This window comes from Conger conger, chromosome 9 (genome assembly GCF_963514075.1).
Source record: "Conger conger chromosome 9, fConCon1.1, whole genome shotgun sequence".
Taxonomy (NCBI): domain Eukaryota; kingdom Metazoa; phylum Chordata; class Actinopteri; order Anguilliformes; family Congridae; genus Conger; species Conger conger.
Window position 1 is genome coordinate 32,831,897 of NC_083768.1, and position 24,311 is coordinate 32,856,207.

Here is a 24,311-nt window from a genome sequence, read left to right on the forward strand (position 1 = left end):
GTCTTCTTTGACTCTGTGAGCTTTGTATAAAAAGGGATTTTTTTCCTACATTAAATTCCTACATGCATCACCTGATATGGATGTAAATACTCACAAATTAAAGGGGACAGTCTGCACCTCACAATTATTGTTTCATTTCAAATCCAATGTCCTGGACTACAGAGCCAAAAGAACATAACTTGAACCAACTGTCCAAATACATCCAGACTGCACTGTATCTAGGTTGTAGTTGGGTTATAATTAGATGCTTCTTGTGGTGTCTAAATCACAGGGATTTACCCGTTGGTTAAAGCATCGAAGAGTGATGCGGTGGCCAATTCTGAATTGCTCCAGTAAGATCTGTCAGAGCTGGTGTGGTACGGATGTGTTCCAGAGCGGAGGACACCTAACACAATTGCCTTACTCTATGTGGCTGCACCACTCAAGAGCTTTTATTGCTGATTGAATAATTGCTGGTTGCCATCACAAGCACCAGTTAGGCCCTCACTATATTCAAACCTGTTCTTCGTAATCCTACTCTGTAATATATGTCAGTTTTGACCAGGAATTGTGGAGCTGAAGCATCATCTAGTGATGAAGTCCTCATCCTCCCAGGGTCTGTGTTACCGGGACTCACAGAGCATAGAATCAGATCAATCTCTACCTTATATGGATCGCTCACCTTGTGCTCTGCACCTGATCTTAGCCCATCCCTTCAATGTTAGGATTAGTGTATCTACTCAGGTCCCAGTCAGCTTTGTCTCCCAGTGATGCAGAAATAACAGGGCTGCCCTTCTCTTCTGAAATACCCATTTTGTTTTGATGCATGGAAGAAGTACCTAAAAATACCATCTCCGTTACAAATTAACCTAGTTATAGAACGAGATTGGAAATGTATAGGTCCACTTACAGTAAGATTCCATTGAAGTTGAAATGTGTGTGTATTTTTAAAAGCTTACTAATGTGAAGAATTTGGCCTCAAATTGATGTAACCTAGTTTGGGTAATTCCCAATGGAAGCCTGAGGGGCAGTGAGCAGTTTTCTTCTTATTCATGCTGTTTTGTACCAGCATTTTGAGATCATAGCGTTACAAAAAGGACCTGCATATTTAAACCCTTGCTTGCAGCAATAGCTGCAGTAAGTGCATGTTCTCCCACAATATTCATGTTTGCGTAATCTAATCTAAGCCTATCTATATCGAATATGTTTAGAGTGGTTAAGTGGTCTTACATTTTTATAGAAAGGGAATCATGTCTTATAGTTGTCAGTATTTATGAAGCTGTTGTAATTCCCAAAGGCATTTTTATCAAGCACTGTGCCTCAACGCAAACTCAGTGGAATAATTCATATCTTGAAACCACGTATGCGAGCGAGCTTGCTGAAAAAGGTGTACGTAACATTTATATAAGCCACTTGCAGGTGCAGCTGATGTCAAGACTGACTGGTGTGCTGTTATTTTTTTTTACCCTAAACAGTTCAGACTGCTTCCAATGTATGTTGAGATTTGGTTCACTGGCATCACAGGGTTTAGTTGCGGTATGGTTTGTTGCGGCCATTTGTCTCTCGGTGAGCAGCGAGTGGATTTCTCCCGGCCGAGCGGTGGGCTCCAGAAAAGGCCCAGTGTGTCCTTTAAGAAAGGCCCTGCTGTATGTGGCCTACTGCCACCGGTGCACCATGGAGGAGGCACTCAAGCCCTCCTCAGTGCCTGCGGGTGTCGGCGAGATCGTGAGAACTCTGGAGAACTCGGACCCGTGTCCTGAGGAAGCCGTGTTCCGGTCAGGAGCGGATTCTCACTCTTCCCTCTCCTCCGCAGCATTTACGAAGATGATCACCGTCAACGGGCAGGAGTACCATCTGCAGTTGGTAGACACAGCAGGCCAGGTAAGACCAGCTCATATTGATGAGTGCACTTTCCCCGTCTCCAACAACAAGCATCTCCAGGAACACTAGTTTGGTTCCTTGCTAGACCACTGCCTGTACGTTAATGTGGGCGCATTTCCTGATGTGCCGTAGTCTATTTGCGGCTGTGAGCTGCCTTTTTCAGGTGCTGAATTGAGTGTAGTCTCTAGCCTCAGCCTGTAATTCCAACATACACTCTGGATTTAATGGCACTCATTCCCTTCAAAGTGCTCAGTAATAACAGTGATGTAAAATAATCAGCTGAGAAAGCGTACAGTTGTTGAGTGCTACACGCTGGTTTAAATGCATGGTTTAAAATGAGGCCAGAACATCGCTTGTGTGTTCAGCAGACACCATTACACAGAGTGACTTATGTAGCTCCTTTTGTAAGCTTGCTGTATAATCCATTTATACGGCTAGGTTTTTACCGGAGAAAGTGCCTTTCTGAGGGGGGTACTGGCAGCGTCCTGTCGGGGAATCAGACTAGTAGTGGCTGGTGGGTCGCTGCTTGTATTAGATGCTGAACCAACACACCACTTGAAACATTCCACATACTGTTTGGCACATATGTGTGTTTGCGTTCTATCATACGGTCATATGTTATCCCCAAAGACCCCTGTCAGTCATGTTCCACAGACCTGTCTGATCCAAACAGATTGTAGTTTCATCAGTTCATATTAAAACATGGACTTACAGTAGTCTTTTTTTTTCCTGCTAAAATCCTTTCACAAACTGTATCATTCCCACCAGGACGAATACTCAATTTTCCCTCAGACGTATTCTATAGACATCAACGGATACATCCTGGTTTATTCAGTCACATCCAACAAAAGGTGAGCTGAACTGCTTTGTTATTTATTCATGCTGTTCTATAGAGTCAGTTAGAATCTGTCACCAAACAACATGAAGAACTTGTGAAGGCCAAAAAATTGTGCAGTGCTCATACAAATAAGAAGAATTTCCACTGAGATAACCACTGAATTATGTATTTATGAATGCGTATGTGTAATATGTTTATTCCACGCTCAGTTCTTCCTCTGGGGGGAACAGTGATGCTGTGTTTTATCACATATAGAACGATGTGTGGATATAAAATATGCTGTGTGTACTTCAGCATAATTGAATGAAATGAATATTCTGTCAGCATGTTATGACTGGAATAATAAATAGGGATTAGCCAGCTTGATGTTTGAAAAGGTGCGTGCGTGAGTGCATGTGTGGCGTTAGGGAGCAAGGCTGATGTCTGTGCTACGCACTTTCACAGATTCCTCCTCTGCCGCTTTGCTTTTCAAGATAACTGTGGGGTGGTACAATAAGTGGGGGTCCATAAAGCACATACTAGCACAGTGTACTTTACTGCAGTGTGGCTTTAGTAAACCGAGTCATATATACACTAGTGTGCAAAAACATGGGTCAAAAAGCCTTTTACAATGAATATGTAAGTGAACAGAATCAAACATGACCTCTAAATGGCACAACGTTAAATACGACACATTTCTTCACATTTTAAAGCTTACTTTTTATTTACATTTTTTACAATTTTAAAATAATAAAAAAAGGGAAAAAGGCCCTGTACAAAGGTTTGGGACGTCAGTTAGTACTTTGTACTCCTCCTCAGGCAACCAGGGGTGCAAACATTTTTTGCACCCCACTGAATCAGATGCTTCCCATCACTAAACCATGCTTTTTATTGTGTGCCAAATAGGAGTCGGATTGATTTACTCTCTCTGTTTATCCTCTGTCAACTAAAGATGGTGGACAGTAAATAATAAATCAGTTCAAGGTGGGATGTTTTTAGTGAATCCATCCAACCAAGCCCTTCAAAAGCTCCACATAAAACAATATATCAGCTTAACAGGAAGGTTCTAGACAAAAAATTACCTGTGATGAAATCCTGATTTAATTTATTTTCAACTTGCAAATTCTATCAGAGAGCTGAATTATCATTGAACTGGAAAGTGGAAAGTGCCTTTAACTTGTGTGTCGGTAGATTTTTAAAGGTATACAGTCTCTCCTCGGAAAATATACAGTTCGATTATAAACCCAGGTATGTGCATTGGACAATGATAGTTCATACAACAATTTATGATAAATGAGAATCAGTGTGCTTTAGACATGATAAATGAAAATAGACTAATCTCACTGACTCTTCTAATTCCAAATTTAATACACACTTAGCTTCAAAGATATCTGTGTAAGCTGTGTACTGTTGTAGATAAAGGGCCTTTTTAAAAATCATCTTAAGGGACTTCACTGCCCAAGGTTAGAACCATCTTAGTAGATCACAGTGGTAGTTAAGTGAGGATGAACTGCAGAAGTGTTTCCTCTTGTTAATTGAAAAGTAATGAGGTCCTGCTGCTAATTCACTTGAAAGATTGTTATTTCACATCAGTGTCTGCTAAGCAAATGTGTGCTTCATTGTTTTTCTTCCGTTATGGTAGATAGATCATCATCACTCATATCCTACACACTACATCCGTGAGTTAGCCTCTGAACTGCTTGAATATAAGGTGCCATCTTTATCATAACATATTACAGCATCTCTCTTCCCTGCTCGACCTGGTACAGTGATGGCAAGGTTTGACCTGTTTTTACAGGAGGGAGTGAGCTCTGAAAGCAAGCTGAAAATGTTTTGGCTGTCGTAAACATTAGTGCAGCCTTGTTTGTGGACATTCATTAAGCACCAGGAGGTCATGATAAATATTGACTCATTAAGATTAGATTACGGGTATTATTTGCTCTCTTTTTTGAAGGTTTTCAAGGTTTTTTAACCAAACCATTTTGTCAGTGTGTGCTTCCTGTATGTGTGTTATAAAATTGATGGAGATTCTAATTTGCTAACAAGATGCTGTGTATGTGTGTCCGTGTGTGTGTAAGTATGTGTGTGTGCTTGTGTATGTGTGTGTGTGTGCGTGTGTACGTGTGTACGTGTGTGTGTGTATGTGTGTGCGTGTGTGCGTGTGTGTGTAGGTGTGCGTGTGTGTGTGTCTGTGTGTGTGTGTGCGTGTGTGTGTGTGTGTCTGTGTGTGAGCGTGTGTGCGTGTGTATGTATGTGCGTGTGTGCTTGTGTGTGCGTGTGCGTGTGTCTGTGGGTGGCAGCTCTGGTAACAGGCACACAGATTCATGCGACACAGTTCACATTTGCAGATCACCTCCCATTGATTTACCCTCATTATTCATAAAACGTAATCATCATTGGAATTGACAGGTGACAGGTGGTGACCTTTGGCAGTCAAATAGAAGTCACATGAGACCAATGCATCTGAATGAATTTTCGCTCTATGGTAATGGAAGCCATTGTGTGTTGATCTGTGATTGGGTAGTCACTGCCAGCTGCTCGACTGCCATTGTTGTCCCCTTTAGATAATGTAGCTGCTGGCTTTTCAACGGTATGTTTGAGGATGGCTGAACGTCAGTTTAATTACCCGCCTGTGACTGTGGCCATTTTCCCCATCCAATAGTTTTCCGTTGTTATTTAGAGTGTTAAGGCCTATACAGCAAGAACTATAACTATAACAATAACCATAACCATAACGATGTGAGCATCCACACTGCTGAACGATAACGTTCTGTATCGTTTGTGCAGCTGGAAAAAAATTCTCTGAAAGTGATCCCAACGATATTGTTCATCACTATCATTGTTATAGTTGTGGTGTGGACTCAGCCATCCACTTGAGTTGAAACAATTTTCAAAAGGACATATTTATAGTTATCATTATAGTCATCATTCTTGATGTGGATGGACTGTAATCGAATCAGATCAGAGGAATTCTACAAGTCAGGTCCAGATACTGGACACTATCTGTACACTATAACTCCGGAATGACTGTGTGTGTGTGTGTGTGTGTGTACAGGATCTTCTATGTGATAATGCTTTGTACTGTAGTCTGGTCAGGGTTAAAAGTGTGATTGAAATGTTATCACAATTTCTGAATAATGAACCGACACTCATATTGATCAGTGAACGTTGGTTTATGTTACAGAATGCAATTATTTTGTATGTTTTGTTGATTTTTGTTTAACATCCTTAAAAGACTGAAATCTACTTTTTGTTTCATGGAGAAGCGGAGCATCTTCTGTGATCTTTCATTATAAATGGTAAATGGTTGGCATTTATATAGCGCCTTTATCCAAAGCGCTGTACAATTGATGCTTCTCATTCACCCATTCATACACACACTCACACACCGACGGCGATTGGCTGCCATGCAAGGCTTGTCAGGAGCATTTGGGGGTTAGGTGTCTTGCTCAGGGACACTTCGACACAGCCCGGTCGGGGGATCGAACCAGCATGTGGCTGATCTTTAGGAGGTACAAGCCCTGCTAATATTCTGTGATTTATGTAGCATATTAGTGTTGCTGCAGAACTGTTTCTTCCCATCAGATTATATCATGGAGGTGTTTAGTGAATTCTGCACAATTCACAGATTATTACCATGTCAGCACGTGGTTTCATGTTGTTCGTCATTCAGATGCTTCTGTTTGCTGTATTTTGCCCAGTCAATACAGAACACTTTGCATGGACTGTAGTTTTGTAGTTGCATTCTCATCTGAGACTTCTCATGGATGGGAGAGTTTATCAGTTTATCAGTTTATCGTTTTTTCCAGTGGGCCTTGGTTTTCATTCCACAGTCCACCAGCTGAGCTGTGTGGTCATTGTATTGGAAAAGGACTTTATCTGCAGCTGACACAAGCAAACTGCAATTTCACGTCCAACCAGAGGAGTCACTGTTGCACTATGAGAGATGGTCATACCGCTTACTCAATCCCCGCTTCCATGGTCACAATCAGGACTCAATGCAAGAATGTGGGGCACTACAGTAACTCCACGCTGTGAATTGGAAGGAATGTAGTGTTCAAAAAGAAGGATGTACTTCATGTGGATCGAGTGTGAGCAGTAACAAGTAACAAGTTATTATGTTATTCCTTGTTGACTTGTTTTTCTGTACAGACAAATGTATAATTTAGCCTCTCTCTACTTTTTCATTGTCCTTCTTTAATTGACTTTGTATTTCAAATTTCTTTGGTTTTCCAAAATACTGAATTAATTTCTGTAATTTTGTACATTAATATACAGTAATGCTTTTGCTGAATTGGATCATTTATATTACTGTTATAGCGGTTTCTTGCTAAGCCCTTTCTGGAACTCTTGCTTCCCCAGTGTATTCATTTTATTTGTTTAATTTTCTTAGAAAGAAAAAGGAATTAATATGTTAATGAAAAATTAAACGTAGCCAGGCTAATGACGGAAGGATGTTATTATTATGTATCTCCATTTAAAAATGCATTTGCTATTAAATCACAAAAATAATATAAACAAAACTGATGCCAAAATCATTTGTACAGTAACTGAATTATGGGCAACAATCCAATTATTTTTGCTTCCCTTCCTCCAGTGTAAAATGCATTAAATGTCAATCCGTTGATGCAAATTGATATGCCTAATTAACCAGTCGATTTGAGCCCCATCACTGAGTTTTTGCAAACTTTTTTTTGCTGTAATTATTTATTTATTTGGGATTGCCCTTTTCTAGGACAACTTACACAGCCGTTTATATGGAAATGTCAGCGCAGATTAATTAATTGATTAAAGTTGTTGTCATGTTGGGATAATGCATGTTTGGTGAATCAGACCGCTGAACCCACTCAGAACATAGTGACACTGCAGGTATCTGGAGGCCAGTCCTTTATGGTCATGCTTGCATTAGGGGCTGCCAAACAGAACTGTATATACTACATTAATTTAACAATGCAAACCATAAAAGCCCTTTGCTGAACAAATGCTGCCTTTGTTCCATTTGGATATTATATAATGTTATACAATGTATAACAGCGTGTAAAAGGCACATTGTAAATATTTTGTTTGAAGTACAAGGCACTCTGAGATGTGATGAAATAAAGAGAATGCACTAGTACCTGCATTCTGTTTTATCATAAAAACTAAAATCATTTATTTTCCAGGAATTTGTCCAGTTGCAGTAGAAACGGTGGCTTTCATGTATGAGCATGTATGAAAATGTATTTAATGCAATATACAGTATGTGCCATTAAATATGAACAAATAAGTGCACATATATTATTAGATTTGTGTCTGTCCTGTCTGGAGGATACTTATATGGAATATGCCTGTTAATTTTTGGGGGATTTTTGCGAGATAATTTATTTATATTTGTGTTTGTGAAAGACAAAGAGTGTCTGAGGGTGTTATCTGTGACCATACTGGCTGGTGTGTGGGAGCCAGGCAGCTCATAGACCGAGTCTGACCTTGAATAGCAAACACTCTGCTGGCTTTCATGATGTTTTCCCACACACAAGCTAAATCCTTGGAGTATCCATTATCTGTTCAGTTCAAAACAGGACATTTCCCTGTTAATGGGAAATTTAATGAAAGCCTGCAGCAATTAAAATGAAAAATACTGTGTTTTTTCCATCTCTCTGCATTGTATACATAAAAATACTCTAGTGGTGTTTTTATATGGCCTGAAATCTGTGTTATCTGAAGGCAATGACCTTTATCTTTGAGTGACAGATTAAAGGAAGGTTTTCTTCTGTAATTTCTCGCACAGTACAAGCCTAGATGTGTCTAGCGGTAATGCAAAGGGCTGGATAATTAAAAGGAAAACTAAAAAATCTCCACTAACCTGATTGTACAAAGTTAAGCACAGCTCTTAGATTGTGCAGAAGAACAAAACGAACAGAAGCATAGCCTTGGGCGGTGCGAAGTAAGATCTGTTTGTTTTTTTGCCTGCATCACTAAAAGCAGTGCTGTGCCTCAAAAGGGCCATGCTTTGATTTGAAGGCCCCCTGCAGCTAACCCCATCTGTCGAGGTGACATGCCAAGAGTGACTCTCCTTAAGTCAAACTGGACTCTGATCAGTCATTGAAAGAATTGCAAGGTCACCTCAGGGAAATGGTCCAGTCCTCTACAACCCTTCCATAACCCATTTACCTCTTCTATGTTCTTGTGGTGGGCCCAAGAGACCGTATTCACCCAGAGAAAACATCTGATGCGATGTGAAGGCTGTTAGAGATCATGAAATCTCCTCGTTAATAAAGTATGTTGTTTGTAAACATGAGTTCTGGACCGATAACTCAAGTGCCTCATAACAACCCTCAATCCTCCAGATTTAGTCGCAGTCTGGTTAGAGCATGTCCGTCAAACGAGGATGCTGTACGCATTGGTGAAAATAGCAGTACAGCTGTGGGTCGTTGTCTGAGAGCCCCAGTTTGTAAACGTGAGTTTCACTCAGTTGGATCACAGCACAATTCACCCCCGTCTGAACCGAGCTTTCTCTGTTACGACTGCTGTACAAAGTGCACTCCAGCTGGGAGTCCTGAGACTGCACAAAGGCGGTTTGATCTGGAAAAATACATTTTGGGGTTTTTTAAAAGAGGAAGTTTGCCTACAGCGTCTGTAACTCTCCGCTGTGGGACATCAGCCAAATGCATCTTTTTGTCCCTTGTAGGATTCTGTCTGATCCATGGTTGGACTGCATTCTGGGTAAAACTGTTAAACAACCTGGGAGGGGTGCATTCTAAAAGCGGGTGCGAAGCAAGAGTGAGCGATGAGAGAGGGAGTGCCAAGTGCTGAATAAGCGCTGGAAAAGTCGCAGATGTCATTTCAGGGTTTCTTTCACGTGCAGTTGTGAATAGACCCCCTCATGCTACAAGGGTGTGTGTGCCTTTGAATCTTGTCTCTGGAGAGCACCAAGTTGTAATCATGTGAGCTAATCACTCTTTTCTTTTCCCTGTCTTACAGTTTTGAAGTTGTAAAAGTTATTCATGAAAAGCTGTTGGATATGGTGGGAAAGGTTCAGTGAGTATTTCCTATCATCCAAAAATGTACCATACATATTTGAAACAGAAAAGATATGTCATTGTTTCATGAATTGATGTGCTCTGTTTTTTTTTTCAGAGTGCCCATTATGTTGGTTGGAAATAAAAAAGATCTGCATATGGAACGGTGAGTGCTTTCATACCCCCCTCCAATGTAACCACTATATGCTTTTTCCTAAAATGTCAGTGGAAAATGTATTTATTTTTATCCTTCTTTCATAACTCACAATTAGGCTTTTGATGAAAGAAGTAATAATGAATGTTGAAGAAAATCTGTAAAATTTGGCAAATCTGAAAGTCCATTAGTGATAACCTGTCTCTTCAAAGAAGCGCTTATCCTAACATTCAACATTGAACCATTCAACCTTCGGGTTAAAAGGGATGAGTTTTGAAATGAGTCTTGAAATGAATTTCAACAAAAGTTAACAAGAATCACTGACAAATACTAAATGTTCTCATCATTACTGTTGGAGGAGTCTAGGAGGTCTCTAAGTAGTTTGTATTGTTTCCACCCCGAAAGCATTTCATTACCTCACACTGCTGTAAGATATAAAGTACCCAGCTGTTTTATTCAGGACATTGTACATAAACTGAATAAAATTGCAGGCTTTTCATTATTTTTATGTCTCATCTTAGGAACAAGCTCATAATGACTAAATTAAACATCCACACATTTTATGTGGTAGCCCCCATATTCAGTTTGGTTGGTTGTTAATGGCAGCAAAAAGAATGCGTTTAAGTGTGAAAACTTATTTAAATCTTACACTGAATGCTAAATAAGTACACATACTATACTGTATAGAACAGCCATATACATTTTGAACTAAAGCAGTTACATAATGTAGTTCTGAGCATTCCTTGAGCAAACTGATGCAGCATTTCCAGTATTCTAAACACAGGGTTCTCCCGCATAGCTCTAGAAGGTTTCTGCCATTTTAGGAGGGCAAGTTCTCAGGTTTGGAAGCCCTCACATTTAGTGGTGATTGCATCTGGTTATAATTGGGTCCCTGATTTGGCACCTCAAGACACAAAAAGCTCATTTCCATATCCACTGTTTAAAATGCAACTCAGCTGAGGTTAAAGAGACTAATGTCTTCCACTACCAGTAACTGCAATGTGATTATTTTTTCATGTAATATTTGTGTCAGTGGAAATGAACATCCAAATGAAAGTGGTGCAGGAACACTAGACCGTGGAGCTTGCTCATCTGTCTCACTGAGGAACAGTGTCTGTAGTGTGTGGACGCCCCCAGCAGTTAAAATGTTATTTGCTACTGCACATCCTAATGTGTGGCATTTTTTATACGGTGTTACTGTTTAATGCTTTGTCATTGTAAAACATTAATATTATTATTATTAATATTAACAGAAGTGAGGAGAAGTTAAATTCTCTGGTGGTTTTGTTTTATGATCACTTTGATTGTTAGCTCAGCTGTCATGTAACAAGTATTGAAGAAGATGTCTCAGAGGGCTTAAAGTATTCAGTGTCACCGGCACACAATTCAGCCTGGTTTACATTAAGTGATATATTTTCTTTTTTACTTTATGCAAAATGACTCAATCACTAATTTATTTTAATAGTTTAGACAATTCATTTTTGGAAGCCCAATTTATATTGGCTATTTGCATTTAATGATCCCAGTCCTAACAGTTATGGACAATTATATTGATCTTGCTAGACTGATAAACCTGAAGATGCATGCCCTGCGTGAATGACCTGGCTGATTGAGATACGGTATGTCTTGCTTTATGGTCTATCAAATGAGTGGATTGAGATGAGAGGCTGTGGGGAGTGTGAGGTGCTCTTTGCTGTAGGCTGTACAGGGAGTGTCAGCTACTCTGTGCTGTAGGCTGTGTTGAGATGTTTCTGTGCAGGGAGTGTCACCTACTCTGTGCTGTAGGCTGTGTTGAGATGTTTCTGTGCAGGGAGTGTCAGCTGCTCTGTGCTGTAGACTGTTGAGATGTTGCTTCAGGGAGTGTAGGCTGCTCTGTGCTCTAGGCTGTGTTGAGATGTTTCTGTGCAGGGAGTGTCAGCTCCTCTGTGCTGTAGACTGTGTTGAGATGTTGCTTCAGGGAGTGTAAGCTGCTCTGTTCTGTAGGCTGTGGAGGGATTGTACACATTGTTGGATAAATCCTGTATGAACAACCTGGCCTCTCTTCTGCTCTGTGCTTTCCAGGGTAATCAGCAGTGAAGAAGGAAAGGCTTTAGCTGAGTCCTGGAACGCCGCCTTCATGGAGTCCTCTGCTAAAGAAAACCAGGTACGAGCATGCTGCTGGCCAGGGTCCCTGTCCTGAAGACATTTTGAGGCCGTACTCCAGCTGATCCCTCAAAGTGTTCCTCTGGCTGCTCAGTATGCTGACTGCGCCGTCAGCGGTAATACCATTGGGCCCTCTCTCCTTGTATCCTGTACAGAGGTGGCAGAATGGTCTACACTCGGACCTCAAGAGTGTAAGGGTCAGAGTAGAGAGGCGATGCTTCTTCACTCTGAGGTTGTGGAGGAAAATAACATATTTAGGCCAGGGAATTCCCTTGAGGATTATTCCTTCCTGCTGAGACCTGATGCACCCCTTTCCTTTTGGGGTGGGGAGCAGTCTGGCGGTACAGGACAGCCAGAAGGCTATGGGGCAGACAGCAGTGTACATGGCATTGAAACGCTTCTTGCCAGTCCTGGAGGACGAGCATGTTCTTGTGTGGTACAGACAGTACCTCTGCTGACTTATCAGGTCAACCAGGGGGGAACCAGGTCAGTGCCTGCTTTGCCGGTGGTGCAGCAGCTACACACCTGGGCATTTGGTCATCTCTTGAGCCTCAGAGTGATGCCGTTGCCTGGCATGCTTAATCAGGTGGCAGATTTTCTGTTCTGCCAGACGCCTACCCTGGGGGAATGGAGACTCCACCCCGTGGTGGTGGAACAGATCTGGTATTCGGTGAGGCCAATGTGGCCTTCGCCTCAGAGAGGACGGTGTGCTGCCCCCTGTGGTTCTCCTTAGGGGAGGCATCCAGCCCACTCAGTCAGGATGTTCTAGCCCATGCATGGCCTTCTGTATTCAATTCCTGCCTTCTGTATTCACATGACTGACGTTGTGTGATCAGGCGGTTGTTCAGACCACCCTGAACTCTCAAGCACTCTCCCTCCATTCATTGTATGCAAACAGGTGGAAACTCTTGGTGTGAGTCACATGGCAAAGTTCCAGGGCTCTGTTCAGTGCCAGTCCCTGATGGATGCTAACAAGTCTACCTCCACAATTAAGGGGGGTCACGCCGTTGCCGAACCCATCCTTTCTTCCCAAATGTTTGTCTTTTTGTCACATGAATCGGAGGCTTTCACTCCCCAAGCCCAGAATGGAGAAGGGGTTGAACTGTGCCTGGTCTGAGCACTGAAGACGTACATCAGGGTACGTAAAGCTTTTTGTCTGGCAGGGTGGTTACAGAAAGGGCAGAGCACGGTCGAAGCAGAGGCTGTCCAAGTGGATTATCGAGGTCATTGCACATGCCTACTTGTTGTAAGGCCTTCCTATACCTGAGGGAATTACAGGCAATTCCACCCGGAGTGTATCTACCTCCTGGACTGTCCTGAATGGCGTGCCACTGAATGAGAGTCTTAAGCACATACCTTCTATATGCGTACGTGTATATAGGGTTGACGTAGCTGGTCACCATGTTTCAGTGGCCGTTCATGACTATGTTGGTATGAGGTATCCAATGTGTCAAAGCACTTTCTCTGACAGTAAGAAGGAATGAAAGCTACGCATGTAACGACGGTTCCATGAACTTCGGATGAGTGTCAGGGATGTGAAAGCTGGTCTCCAGCCATGGTGGAGTCCTGGTAGAGCAGCATCAGTTTTGAGACCACTCCTGCTGCTCTTAATGCTGGAAATTCCTCCATTTCTCCTGAAATGACTTTACTGAGGGGAAGCATGCAAAAAAATGCCAAAATGCACTGTAGCATCATTTCTGTTATAGATTGTCAGTTCATTTTCACTGTAAAGCCATAGGCTAACTAGGGAAAAAGGAATGAATAAAATGTTTTAATCTCGTAAGACACAATTATGATACAGTCGATTACTCCTCTACAGAACAGCTGGATGGAGGGGGTTGTCTGGCTGGTTCCCTCAGTCCCTTATGCATATCGTTTGAAAAGGGACATTACTCTGATAGTTTGTGCATTCCCTTGAATTTGCACAGGATCACATTCAGTTTAGTTCTAATTCTGTCAAGCTCCTGCAGTTTGTTTCTGTTATGATATTGGCTGTGTCGGAAACTGCAAATGAGGCAATATGAGGCTGAGAAATAAGAAAGAAAAACAGTCAGAGACAGGCCAAACAAAAGGCTTACCAAAACAAACTGTTTGGAACATTATAAAGAAGAAAGATAGCATTGGTGTATGTTTGGGATCATTGCCTTGCTGTGGAATGAAGCACCGTCCAATGGGTTTGGAGGAATTTGATTGAAATTGAGCAAATAATATGCTTCCCTACACTTCAGAATTAATTATGCTGCTGTTATCAGCAGTTACATTATCAATGAAGGTGTAGGGACTACAACTTCCACATTCCCACAGGAAAATTCTGCGACGTCCACCACGAATGACGTCTAACTTGGTTCAGCCAATCCCGTAATGGCGGGAGCAATAAACGGTCCCGTATAAGAGCAAGACACGTTCTTGGGATCTCTCTTCTGCTTTTTCTGCCTCTTCTGCTTCTTCTCTTCGACGCACCCTTTTTGGCCATTCACTTCAGCTCATCTGCTCCGAGACTCGGACAGAGGCTGAATGCTGCACAGCGCACTACCAGGCCTACGGACACACCCAGTTACCTCGCGGTAACTTCGTGGCCTATAGCGAGTGGAAACTGGTGTACGCGGAACGCAACATCAGTTTACCCCTGCAAAGCTCACCAAAGAACAACAGCAACAAACTTTTCCACCCGGAAAAGGGACCAACGAACATCCTTCCAGCAACCGAGCGGGCCTGACGACAACGCGCGGCTAAGACGCCCCAGCCTGCGCATCTCTCCAGGACACACATTCACAGCACCATCGCGGCTCCTACAAGGACAGCACGTCTTTTGGATCCAATGCGTATGGACTCAGTAAGAGAACAAACATTCAGGCATAGCCAGTGTTTAGTTTAGTCTTAACTGTTTTTGTGAATCTGTGTTTCCATATTTGCCGTCTTATCATTGGAATGTGTTTTGTTAGCTATATATGTACGTGAATTGATTCGCCGTCTTTTGCGCATATATAGAGTAAACTACGCAAGTAGTCTTCTCACAGCTAACAATAACTAACACACCCAGAACTCTGGCTTACCCAAGCTAGCTACTCCCACTTTTACCTTTCCTTTGTTCAAGTGACACGCGGGCTTGCGCGCTCCACACACACGCACACACACATACCCAACTAAATTTCCTTACTAACTTCCCGTTAGTTTATCTGTTCTGTGTTTTACGTTTGTTTAATAAATATATTTTATTAAACCCCGGTGTCCGTTTTGGAATCACATAGACATGAGAGCCGAGTTAAAGCAGTCTTTCGAGGAACTTCCAACCTTCAGGTTATCGGTATGTTTAATCATTAATATTGGTTATTTTAATTATTAATTAAAATACTAAATTTGTGGTTAGATATTTCTGATAATAGTAATTTTATGAGACTGATTACTTTTTGCAGTTATACTGCTACACAACGTTTAACTGGCGCCCCGGTTTCGTAGAGAGTAAAATCCCTGCGTTATTTGGTGGCCCCTACAAAGGCAAGTAAGCCAGCACCTGTGGCAGCTACTGGAAACATGCCCGAACTATAACAGCCCACCTTCCTGTTTCACAGATGATGGGGGTGCTTTGATTCTTGGGCAGTTTTAACCTCTACACTTCCATACAAGTAAATCTTCGTCTGTAGATTTTTGTGTGGAGTCTTCTGCAGAGAGTATTCACTAACACATCCACGCCTGCTTCCTGAAGAGTCTATCTATCGAACAGATCTGTCATGTTTGAGGATTTTTATTCATTATGCCTATAATTTGTTGGTCATCAACTGTAGAGGTCATTCTTGGCCTACCTGCCCCTTGGCAATTACTGAGCACACCAATGCTGTCTTTCTTCTGAACGATGTTCCAAGCAGTTTATTTTAAGAAGGTTATTGTTTTGCCTACATCTCTATATGCCTATATTTGCAAACTTTACTTAACATTAATTGGTTTGGCAAAAATCCAGTTTGGAGGTTTCCACAGGAAAATAAACAATTCAGATGAAAAAGTAAGATCTCTCCCAGGGCAAGGACAATGGCTGGACAAACTAAACATGAATGTGGACTTTCCTGCTGAACAACAAAGAAAAGCCACAGCTTTAGTCTATCTGTACTCGCTGTCTGCATAAAGTTAGGTCCAGTCCCCAGAAAGTTACTGCGTGGGGGGCCTGCAGGTATTGCAGCGGAGCCCAGATCTGCAGATGCCTCATTTACCTGCCGCTCTTCAGGCCTGCCTCTTTGGCTGGGTGCCAATCGCTCTGATGCCTGGAGGGCAGCAGCTGGTGGCACGCCGCCCGCTCCCCCTGGGGGGGACAGAGTATCCGCACAGACCCAGCTGTATGCACAGATGGTCCTTAAGTTACAGGAGCCATGCGCCTGTCTCCCGTCACTAAAGATATCCTCTAAACAAAGGCTCCACGGCAGGAGCTTAATGTCACTGAGCGCTGATGCATCTTAAGGAAGTGAGTAAATTACTTGGTGCAGCAGTGTATATTAAATAAACGAACCACATTTTACCACCTTAAACACACACTTCTGTGTGGTATGCTTTGGCATGCAGGCTTCATCATGACAGGAATTAATCATATTTTGTGCTGTGTGAGATGTACTGTAAGGCTAGCCTAACAAGCATAAATTCAAAAACAACGCAATGTATTTAAAACAACAAGGTTAGTTATAGGATTTAGAATTACTTATATGGGAAAATCCGTTGTGACTGATTTTACAAATTGGAGAGTTGTATTTTTGTACAGCTGCCATTGTATGTATTATTAAGTTTCAAGGTTTTTGGCTAACTACACTCGACCCTTTTTTGACATGGAAATATTGTCAATTCATCTTTAGCTATGTGCTTCTTTGTCCTGTGACTGACGTTACAAAAATAGATATACAAAAATTCTAGGTAGTTCTTTTCAGAAGGTCGACATTTCTGTATTACGACATTTCTTTTTTTTTGTCTCATGTAATATTCTAATATTTTAAGATACTGAATTTTAGATTTTCATGAGCTGTAAGCCATAATCATCAAGAGTAAAACAAAAAAAGGCTTGAAATATTTCACTTAATGTGTAACGAATCTAGAATATATGAAAGTTTCACTTTTTGAATTAAATTACGTAAAAATGTTTTGAGATGCATCTGTATATTACTGAAGGTATTTTACTATTTCTGCACACAGAGGCAATAATTGACAGGCTTTATAAATGTATGCGTTATATTTTAATCATGTGTTTTATTAACATTTTGAGCTCATAATAGTGTATTTATTAAGATTATATACTGTATTACCAATTATACAGTTGTGTCTAAGACTGTGATGTCTAAGTGTCTTGTGTTTCTCCCACTCTGCTGACTCCTGTAGTTTCTCCCACTCTGCTGACTCCTGTAGTTTCTCCCACTCTGCTGACTCCTGTAGTTTCTCATACTGTGACTCCAGTAGTTTCTCACACTGTGACTCCAGTAGTTTCTCACACTGTGACTCCTGTAGTTTCTCACACTGTGACTCCTGTAGTTTCTCATACTGTGACTCCAGTAGTTTCTCACACTGACTCCTGTAGTTTCTCACACTGTGACTCCTGTAGTTTCTCATACTGTGACTCCAGTAGTTTCTCACACTGTGACTCCTGTAGTTTCTCACACTGTGACTCCTGTAGTTTCTCACACTGTGCCGTGACTCCTGTAGTTTCTCACACTGTGCTGTGACTCCTGTAGTTTGTCACTCTGTGTAGTGACTCATATAGGTTTTCACACATATTGTGTTGTGACTTCTTTAGCTTCACACACTGTGAGTCATGTAGTTTCTCATAATGCGACTCCTGTAGTTTCCCATACTGTGACTGCTGTAATTTCTCACACTGTGTTGTGTAATAGCCCTGCTCTGCCCTGTCTCAACCTGTTGTTTCCGGTGCCATTCCAGACTGCTGTAGAGGTGTTTAAGAGGATAATCCTGGAGGCTGAGAAGATGGACGGGGGTGCGCCGCAGGGCAGAACATCATGCTCGCTCATGTAGTTCTGCCCAATCACCGCACTGGATGCTGGGATATCCCTCTACTTGAAGGCTGACTGCCTGTTTTTTCCTCCATGCAAACATTTATTTTATATGCCTTTTTTTACATCAGACTTTCGTTTTGTTTGTGTGTGAATGTGTTTTTCATAAGTGTGCAGAGAAATATCCACAAATGGAAATGAATCTGTTACTCTTAGCCCCACCTCCTTACCCATATCCCTACTGCCTCACCTTATTAAGCCCCACCCCCTGATGTGAAAGATTATCCTCTTATGACCTCTTATGTCAATTTCTTTCCTTTTCATAATTTCTTCTTTTTTGCTTTATTTCCATTCACACTTCCTTTATCAATTTGTATATTGTATTTCTTAAAGATAATTATGGCCAAACATGTTGCCAGCATTAATTTTCTTGTGTAGTGAAATGTTTTTTTGGATTGTAGTCATTAAAGCAGTATATTGTTACAGTATTATCCTGAAGTGTGTCTGTCCACATCATGATCATAATCTTTATGGCATATAGTGTGTTCTGTAAATGTGCAGACTTTATAATAAAAACCATATATTCCATTTAATCATATATACACAGTGGCCTAACTCCAAGGACCGGTCTTATATTCACACAATGCATTGGCGTACATAATTTAATTATCACTTTGATTCTGCTTATTTTTGGGACTGCAATTTTGTTGCACTTTTATGTGATTACTCTGCACCTGGCTGCTATTTTTACCGGGCTAGCTGACATTTTGAGAGCAAGATTCACGGACACAGAAGCAGATATATTTTCCAGCTGCTCGGAACGGAACACAAATAGCCACCTGCTGTCACGTCATCGTAAAGTGCTAGAATTTACAAGCCAACTCTTTCATTCTGGTCATTTCCGGTGCTCCAGTTTTCTTTCTATAGTGCACCAGGCTTCCAGTGATTCAAACCGTGGTCATTAGAGGTGCAAAATACCGTAATATTTTTTTTAAATTTACCAACAAAATCAAATTCAGGCCGATACTAATGGGCTACAATTCAGGCCCACACCTACAGTAAGATAGGTCTTTGTTGAATGAAGACCCACAGTTTTACAATGGTGATCAAGGGTGGGACTCACAGGGCCTGGCCTTGAAGCAGAAGGTGATGCATGCATCCTTGCCGTATCCACTTTGAATTCACAAAGACACACATGTAATACAAACGGCTCCGGACTAGAGAGTAGACAATTGCAGAGAATCAGGAGAAGCAGAGATACGGAGAGACAGGTGCGAATACTTTGCTGAAACTAAGCAAGTAATCAGTGATAGAATAGGGAGGCGGAGTTACAGAACAGAATTGAAACTGGAGATGCGTTAGTAATCTGCGATAGTAAGGGAAAAACGGAGAGCACAAAGGAAATGGAATGATGAGGGCAGCAGTGAGGGGACTGGGTAGGGTCTCAAATGAGAACGGGGGTCTCGGAAGGGAGCTTGGGTCTCGGATGGAAGGGGGGTTCTCAGAGGGAAGGAAGGGAGCTCTGGGGGTTCTCAGAGGGAAGGAAGGGAGCTCTGGGGGGGTGTCGGAGGGAAGGAAGGGAGCTCTGGGGGGGTGTCGGAGGGAAGGAAGGGAGCTCGGGGGGGTTACTCTCAGGGAAGGAAGGGAGCTCGGGGGGGTTACTCTCAGGGAAGGAAGGGAGCTTGGGTCTCGGACGGAAGGGGGGTTCTCAGAGGGAAGGAAGTGAGCTCGGGGGGGTCTCGGAGGGAAGGAAGGGAGCTCTGGGGGGGTGTCGGAGGGAAGGAAGGGAGCTCTGGGGGGGTGTCGGAGGGAAGGACGGGAGCTCGGGGGGGTGTCGGAGGGAAGGAAGGGAGCTCGGGGGGGTCTCGGAGGGAAGGAAGGGAGCTCTGGGGGGGTGTCGGAGGGAAGGAAGGGAGCTCTGGGGGGGTGTCGGAGGGAAGGACGGGAGCTCGGGGGGGTGTCGGAGGGAAGGAAGGGAGCTCGGGGGGGTCTCGGAGGGAAGGAAGGGAGCTCTGGGGGGGTGTCGGAGGGAAGGAAGGGAGCTCGGGGGGGTGTCGGAGGGAAGGAAGGGAGCTCGGGGGGGTTACTCTCAGGGAAGGAGGGGAGCTTGGGGTGGTCTTGGATCGAAGGAAGAGGTCTCGGAACCTCCGAAGGTTCTTGCGGGAAACAAGTGATCTCAGCGGCTTCTTGCGGGGAACAAGGGGTCTCAGAGGGTACTTGGGGGTAACATAGGGTCTCAGAGGGTACTTGGAGGGAACATAGGGTCTCAGAGGCTTCTTGCGGGGAACAAGGGATCTCAGAGGGTACTTGGGGGGAACATAGGGTCTCAGAGGCTTCTTGTGGGGAACAAGGGGTCTCAGAGGGTACTTGGGGGTAACATAGGGTCTCAGAGGGTACTTGGGGGGAACATAGGGTCTCAGAGGGTACTTGGGGCGAACAAAGGGTCTCGGGCGCAGTCCTCGGGCAGACGGGGCTCGGAACCTGGATACGGGCAGTCCTCGGGCAGACGGGGCTCGGAACCCGGAGACGGGGCTTCTCCGGGCAGAAGCGGCTCGGAACCTGGATACGGGCAGTCCTCGGGCAGACGGGGCTCGGAACCCGGAGACGGGGCTTCTCCGGGCAGAAGCAGCTCGGAACCTGGAGACGGGCAGTCCTCGGGCCGACGGGGCTCGGAACCCGGAGACGGGCAGTCCTCGGGCAGACGGGGCTCGGGATCCAGATTCAGGTACTGGGGTCGAAACGGAAGCTGGAACTGGTGTGGTTCTGGGCGCCGGGTCAGGAGTGGAGTGGGAGGGTGGAGAAGTGATGGAAAAGGAAGTTGGATATAGCCGGGTCCAAGGAGCTTGGCCTGGATCGCTGTGATCTGCTCCAGCCTCCACATGCGGGCCAAGTGAATTGAAGTGTCGTGCGCCATATCCCAGGGGGTGGGGTCCGCTGGTTCCATGTTGGCTAGTTCGTTCTGTTACGCCTGTTACGAATATGAAAAATAATAAATTACAAGAATAATAATAAACAATGATAAACTAACAGAGAGAACACAGGAACGTAACAGCTAACCTTTAAAAAAATGCTGAATCGAAATGTATTTATCCCTTTGTGTATTTTACAATATCCTCCATATCTGCCCTCTAAAGCCTCTCCCCATCTAGGGCAATTTTAATTAATTGATTTTCACGTTTCAGGTCTGTCTCGCCATGTTTTATGTTTATTCATCTTGTCTTAGTCACGTATTGTCTTATCATGTATTATGTTAGTCTAGGTTCGTCATGTCGTTTAGTTTATTTCTTGTTACGATTTATTTTCTCGTCATGTCTAGTTATGTTTCGTTACGATTATATTACCTTGTTATGTTGAGTGGTTATCATCTTAGTTTTGTTTTGTGTTATGTTTTTATTTATGTTTATTGTTACTTAGACTGGTTACTGTTTAAACATACACTTTTACATGTCTTTCCGCAAACCTTGCGTTCCGCCTTTTCCCTCTCGCTCTTTCTGTCATTCACACCCTAATTGTTTCTATTTGTCTATTTACTAAAACTACTAACGCTAGATCAGGATTGGGTAGAACTAACAAACTAATCATGTGTTCATGTTACCTTACGTTTCTCGTGCATGTCATTTCCTAATTTACTAATGCTAGGGCAGGATAGGTTTATTACTAACGATTACTAATTACCTTGTTAGAATTGTCATCCATCGCACCAGTTTTCTATTTCCTTGCTGCGCTCGAACTAATTGTCTACACCTGTCTACACCTGCATTTATATCCCAGTCGCGCTACTGTCTGCCTCTTTTTTTCAACGCAACTCTTGAGCATTATTACTGATTGATCCACGTTAAGATCCAAGCCTGTTTTACCGACCATTTCTGTTTTACCGTCTATTGATTTCTGTTTCGTTGACCATCGTTTTTTTTTGACCACGTCTTCGCCTACCGTTTTTGTACCTTTGCCTCGCTGATTGTTTCATGGTTTCGACTTCCGCATCGCCCTCGACTATGACTCTGCCTGCCGTCCGCCTGTACTTCTGCCCCGCTGACGGCTCTCCTGCTATCGGACCTTCATGCACGTCTACCGACTACGAGTTTGCCTCTTCCCTCGGCACCGTGCTTTTTGTTTGTTCAGTGTTTGTTTGGCTGGATCTACGTGTATGGACTTTGCTTGTTTTGACTACGCTCCTGGGATTCGTCCCGAATAAAGCCCTGACGGGACTTTATCTAACCATTGTTTCTGAGTCGTGCATTTTGGGTCCAACCCCCACGCACCCGTCTCATTGATCTTTTTATTTTGTCCAAGAAATGAATCCCCCATGCTCCCAATACCAAGATCAAGCAGGCTAATTGGGACAGGTTTACTATTTTCTTGTTTTTTTTATTAAGCCTCCATGGTTAAGGTTGTTTTTTCAACAACCTTAACCATGGACCATATACCATATATATAAAATGCTGAAAGCTTTAAATATTGACATTGCCTTGTCTGTCCTTTGTAATTTTAGATGATTGAGGTGAGTACAGGTGTGTGCCTGCCTGTGTGCGTGCAGAAACGTGTGTGTTGACACTGGTGGTATGAAAACTGAAATGAGTCGACTCACCGCATGTTAAAATCAGGAGCACAGCGAGGGAGAAAACCAAAACCTTCATTGCTCTGTATCTGAAGTGAATAGAAAACATTGCAATGTATTTATTTTTACTTCAAATGATGTCACTTAGCTATCTGCCATATCAAAAACAGTAATATATCAATATATCAGAAAAATTTAAAAAGACCTAAATATCAACTGTATTTTTTGTGGGGAATATGATGAAACGATGTTACATTTATTTTGGTATTGGCCACACACAAAAGTACGGTAGAGCAAGATTTCATTGACCATATTATTATTATTATTATTGTTATCATTGTTGTTATGATTATATTAAAGTTCATAAATGATCTGCATGTAGAGCTGGGATGTAAAATAGAAATCAACCTTACCTGTCTGGTATCAGACCCCTGTTAGTTTCCACACCTTTCTTCTCTTTCCCTTCTCTTCTTCTTTTATAGCCTATATTACCTGTGCCCCTCCTCTTTCTGTCTTCTTTACCTCTTGGCTCTGGATGAGGGGAAAGTCTCAGAGAAAGATATTTTGTTCTCTCCCTCTCTTTTGTTACTTGCTCATCCTTTCCCAGCATGGAAAGAATTTGTGTAATTTCCTGTTGTACTGTGGAAATATTATGTTGAAATGAAATGCACTATATACCTGTATGGTAATATGCACCTGATATGCACTCATATCAAAAGCCATATTAATGTGTTGATCTATATAGACAATGTGATTGGTACCCACGCCTCACAGCAAGGAGGTCCTGGGTTCAAATGTTTGCGTGGATTTCCTCTGGGTACTCCAGTTCCTTTTCTCCTTAGCCAAAGTAAGATGCTTCTGACTCTGGTTCAGGAGTGCCGACACTTGTAGCCCATTTCCTGGACACGTCCGTGCATGGTGTCACTTGATGCACTGACTCCCGCCTCAGTCCACTCCTTGTGAAGCTCCCCCAAGTTCTTGAATCGGCTTTGCTTGACAATCCTCTCAAGGCTGCGGTCATGCCTGTTGCTTGTGTACCTTCTCCTACCACACTTTTCCCTTCCAGTCAAATTGCCATGAGTATGCTTTGATACAGCACCCTGAATCAAAGTATTCAGCAGTCTTCCCCATGATTGCCCGACCGAGTGCATAAAAAAAGATACTTCTGTGGTTGGTCTTATGTAATATTCTAATATTTTGAGACACTGGATTTTTGATTTCCATCAAGATTAAAACAAAAAAGGCTTGAAATATTTCACTTTATGTGTAATGAATCTAGAATCACTTTTTGAATAAATTACAAAAAAAAAACTTTTCCACAATATTCTATTTTTTTGAGATACACCTGTAGATGTGTGGAAGTATACTGTCACACAGTCACTCACTGTCTGTATGCACTTAATAGGATCACTAGCAGTGGTATGCACTAACAAGGTTAATAAACATATTTTCATTTTCTCCACAATGTTTTTTCCAAAATGAAAGTAGGCTACCTGCCAAAAGGAGGGATTGTGGGGAGTGTCTGTAACCACAATGGTTTCACAATACTGGCCCAATTGGTGCCAACCAATCAGAATTGATTATCAGGTATTGGGAAACCATAGTGGTGGGAGGAAAAGAGTTGGGAGGGAACAAGTGTGTTTGAAACTGTTTGAAACTGTTAGATAATGTCCGAACCACACTTGCATGCAGAACACGAAAATCGCTAGCCCCGCCGTTCTCGGACCAATATATATGAAAAATATTTAGGTAATGCAAACGCACTATTCCAAATATTAGCATTTTCTAACAAAAAGGTTTTTTTGTG

At 42.6% G+C, this 24,311-nt stretch overlaps 2 protein-coding genes across 2 annotated transcripts in view; one reads left to right on the forward strand and one right to left on the reverse strand.

The window, feature by feature from the left end:
• The window catches only part of LOC133137155 (GTP-binding protein Rheb), a 33,407-nt gene extending 14,973 nt beyond the window's left edge, over positions 1–18,434 (forward strand). Inside the window, exons 3-8 of the mRNA XM_061255233.1 lie at positions 1,793–1,860; positions 2,629–2,711; positions 9,638–9,694; positions 9,794–9,841; positions 11,891–11,972; positions 17,876–18,434. Coding sequence (XP_061111217.1) covers positions 1,793–1,860; positions 2,629–2,711; positions 9,638–9,694; positions 9,794–9,841; positions 11,891–11,972; positions 17,876–17,968 — 431 coding nt within the window. The 3' untranslated portion in view covers positions 17,969–18,434. The remainder of the gene's footprint in view (positions 1–1,792; positions 1,861–2,628; positions 2,712–9,637; positions 9,695–9,793; positions 9,842–11,890; positions 11,973–17,875) is intronic.
• A 1,357-nt stretch (positions 18,435–19,791) lies between these two features.
• LOC133137835 (P30 adhesin-like) lies at positions 19,792–23,009 on the reverse strand. The gene is made up of 3 exons (XM_061256207.1): positions 22,918–23,009; positions 22,535–22,593; positions 19,792–20,914 (listed from the first exon to the last, which is right to left on the reverse strand). Exon 3 carries the CDS (start codon positions 20,888–20,890, stop codon positions 20,363–20,365), a length of 528 nt encoding a protein of 175 aa, XP_061112191.1. The 5' UTR covers positions 20,891–20,914; positions 22,535–22,593; positions 22,918–23,009; the 3' UTR covers positions 19,792–20,362.
• Between the last annotated feature and the right edge of the window lie 1,302 nt (positions 23,010–24,311).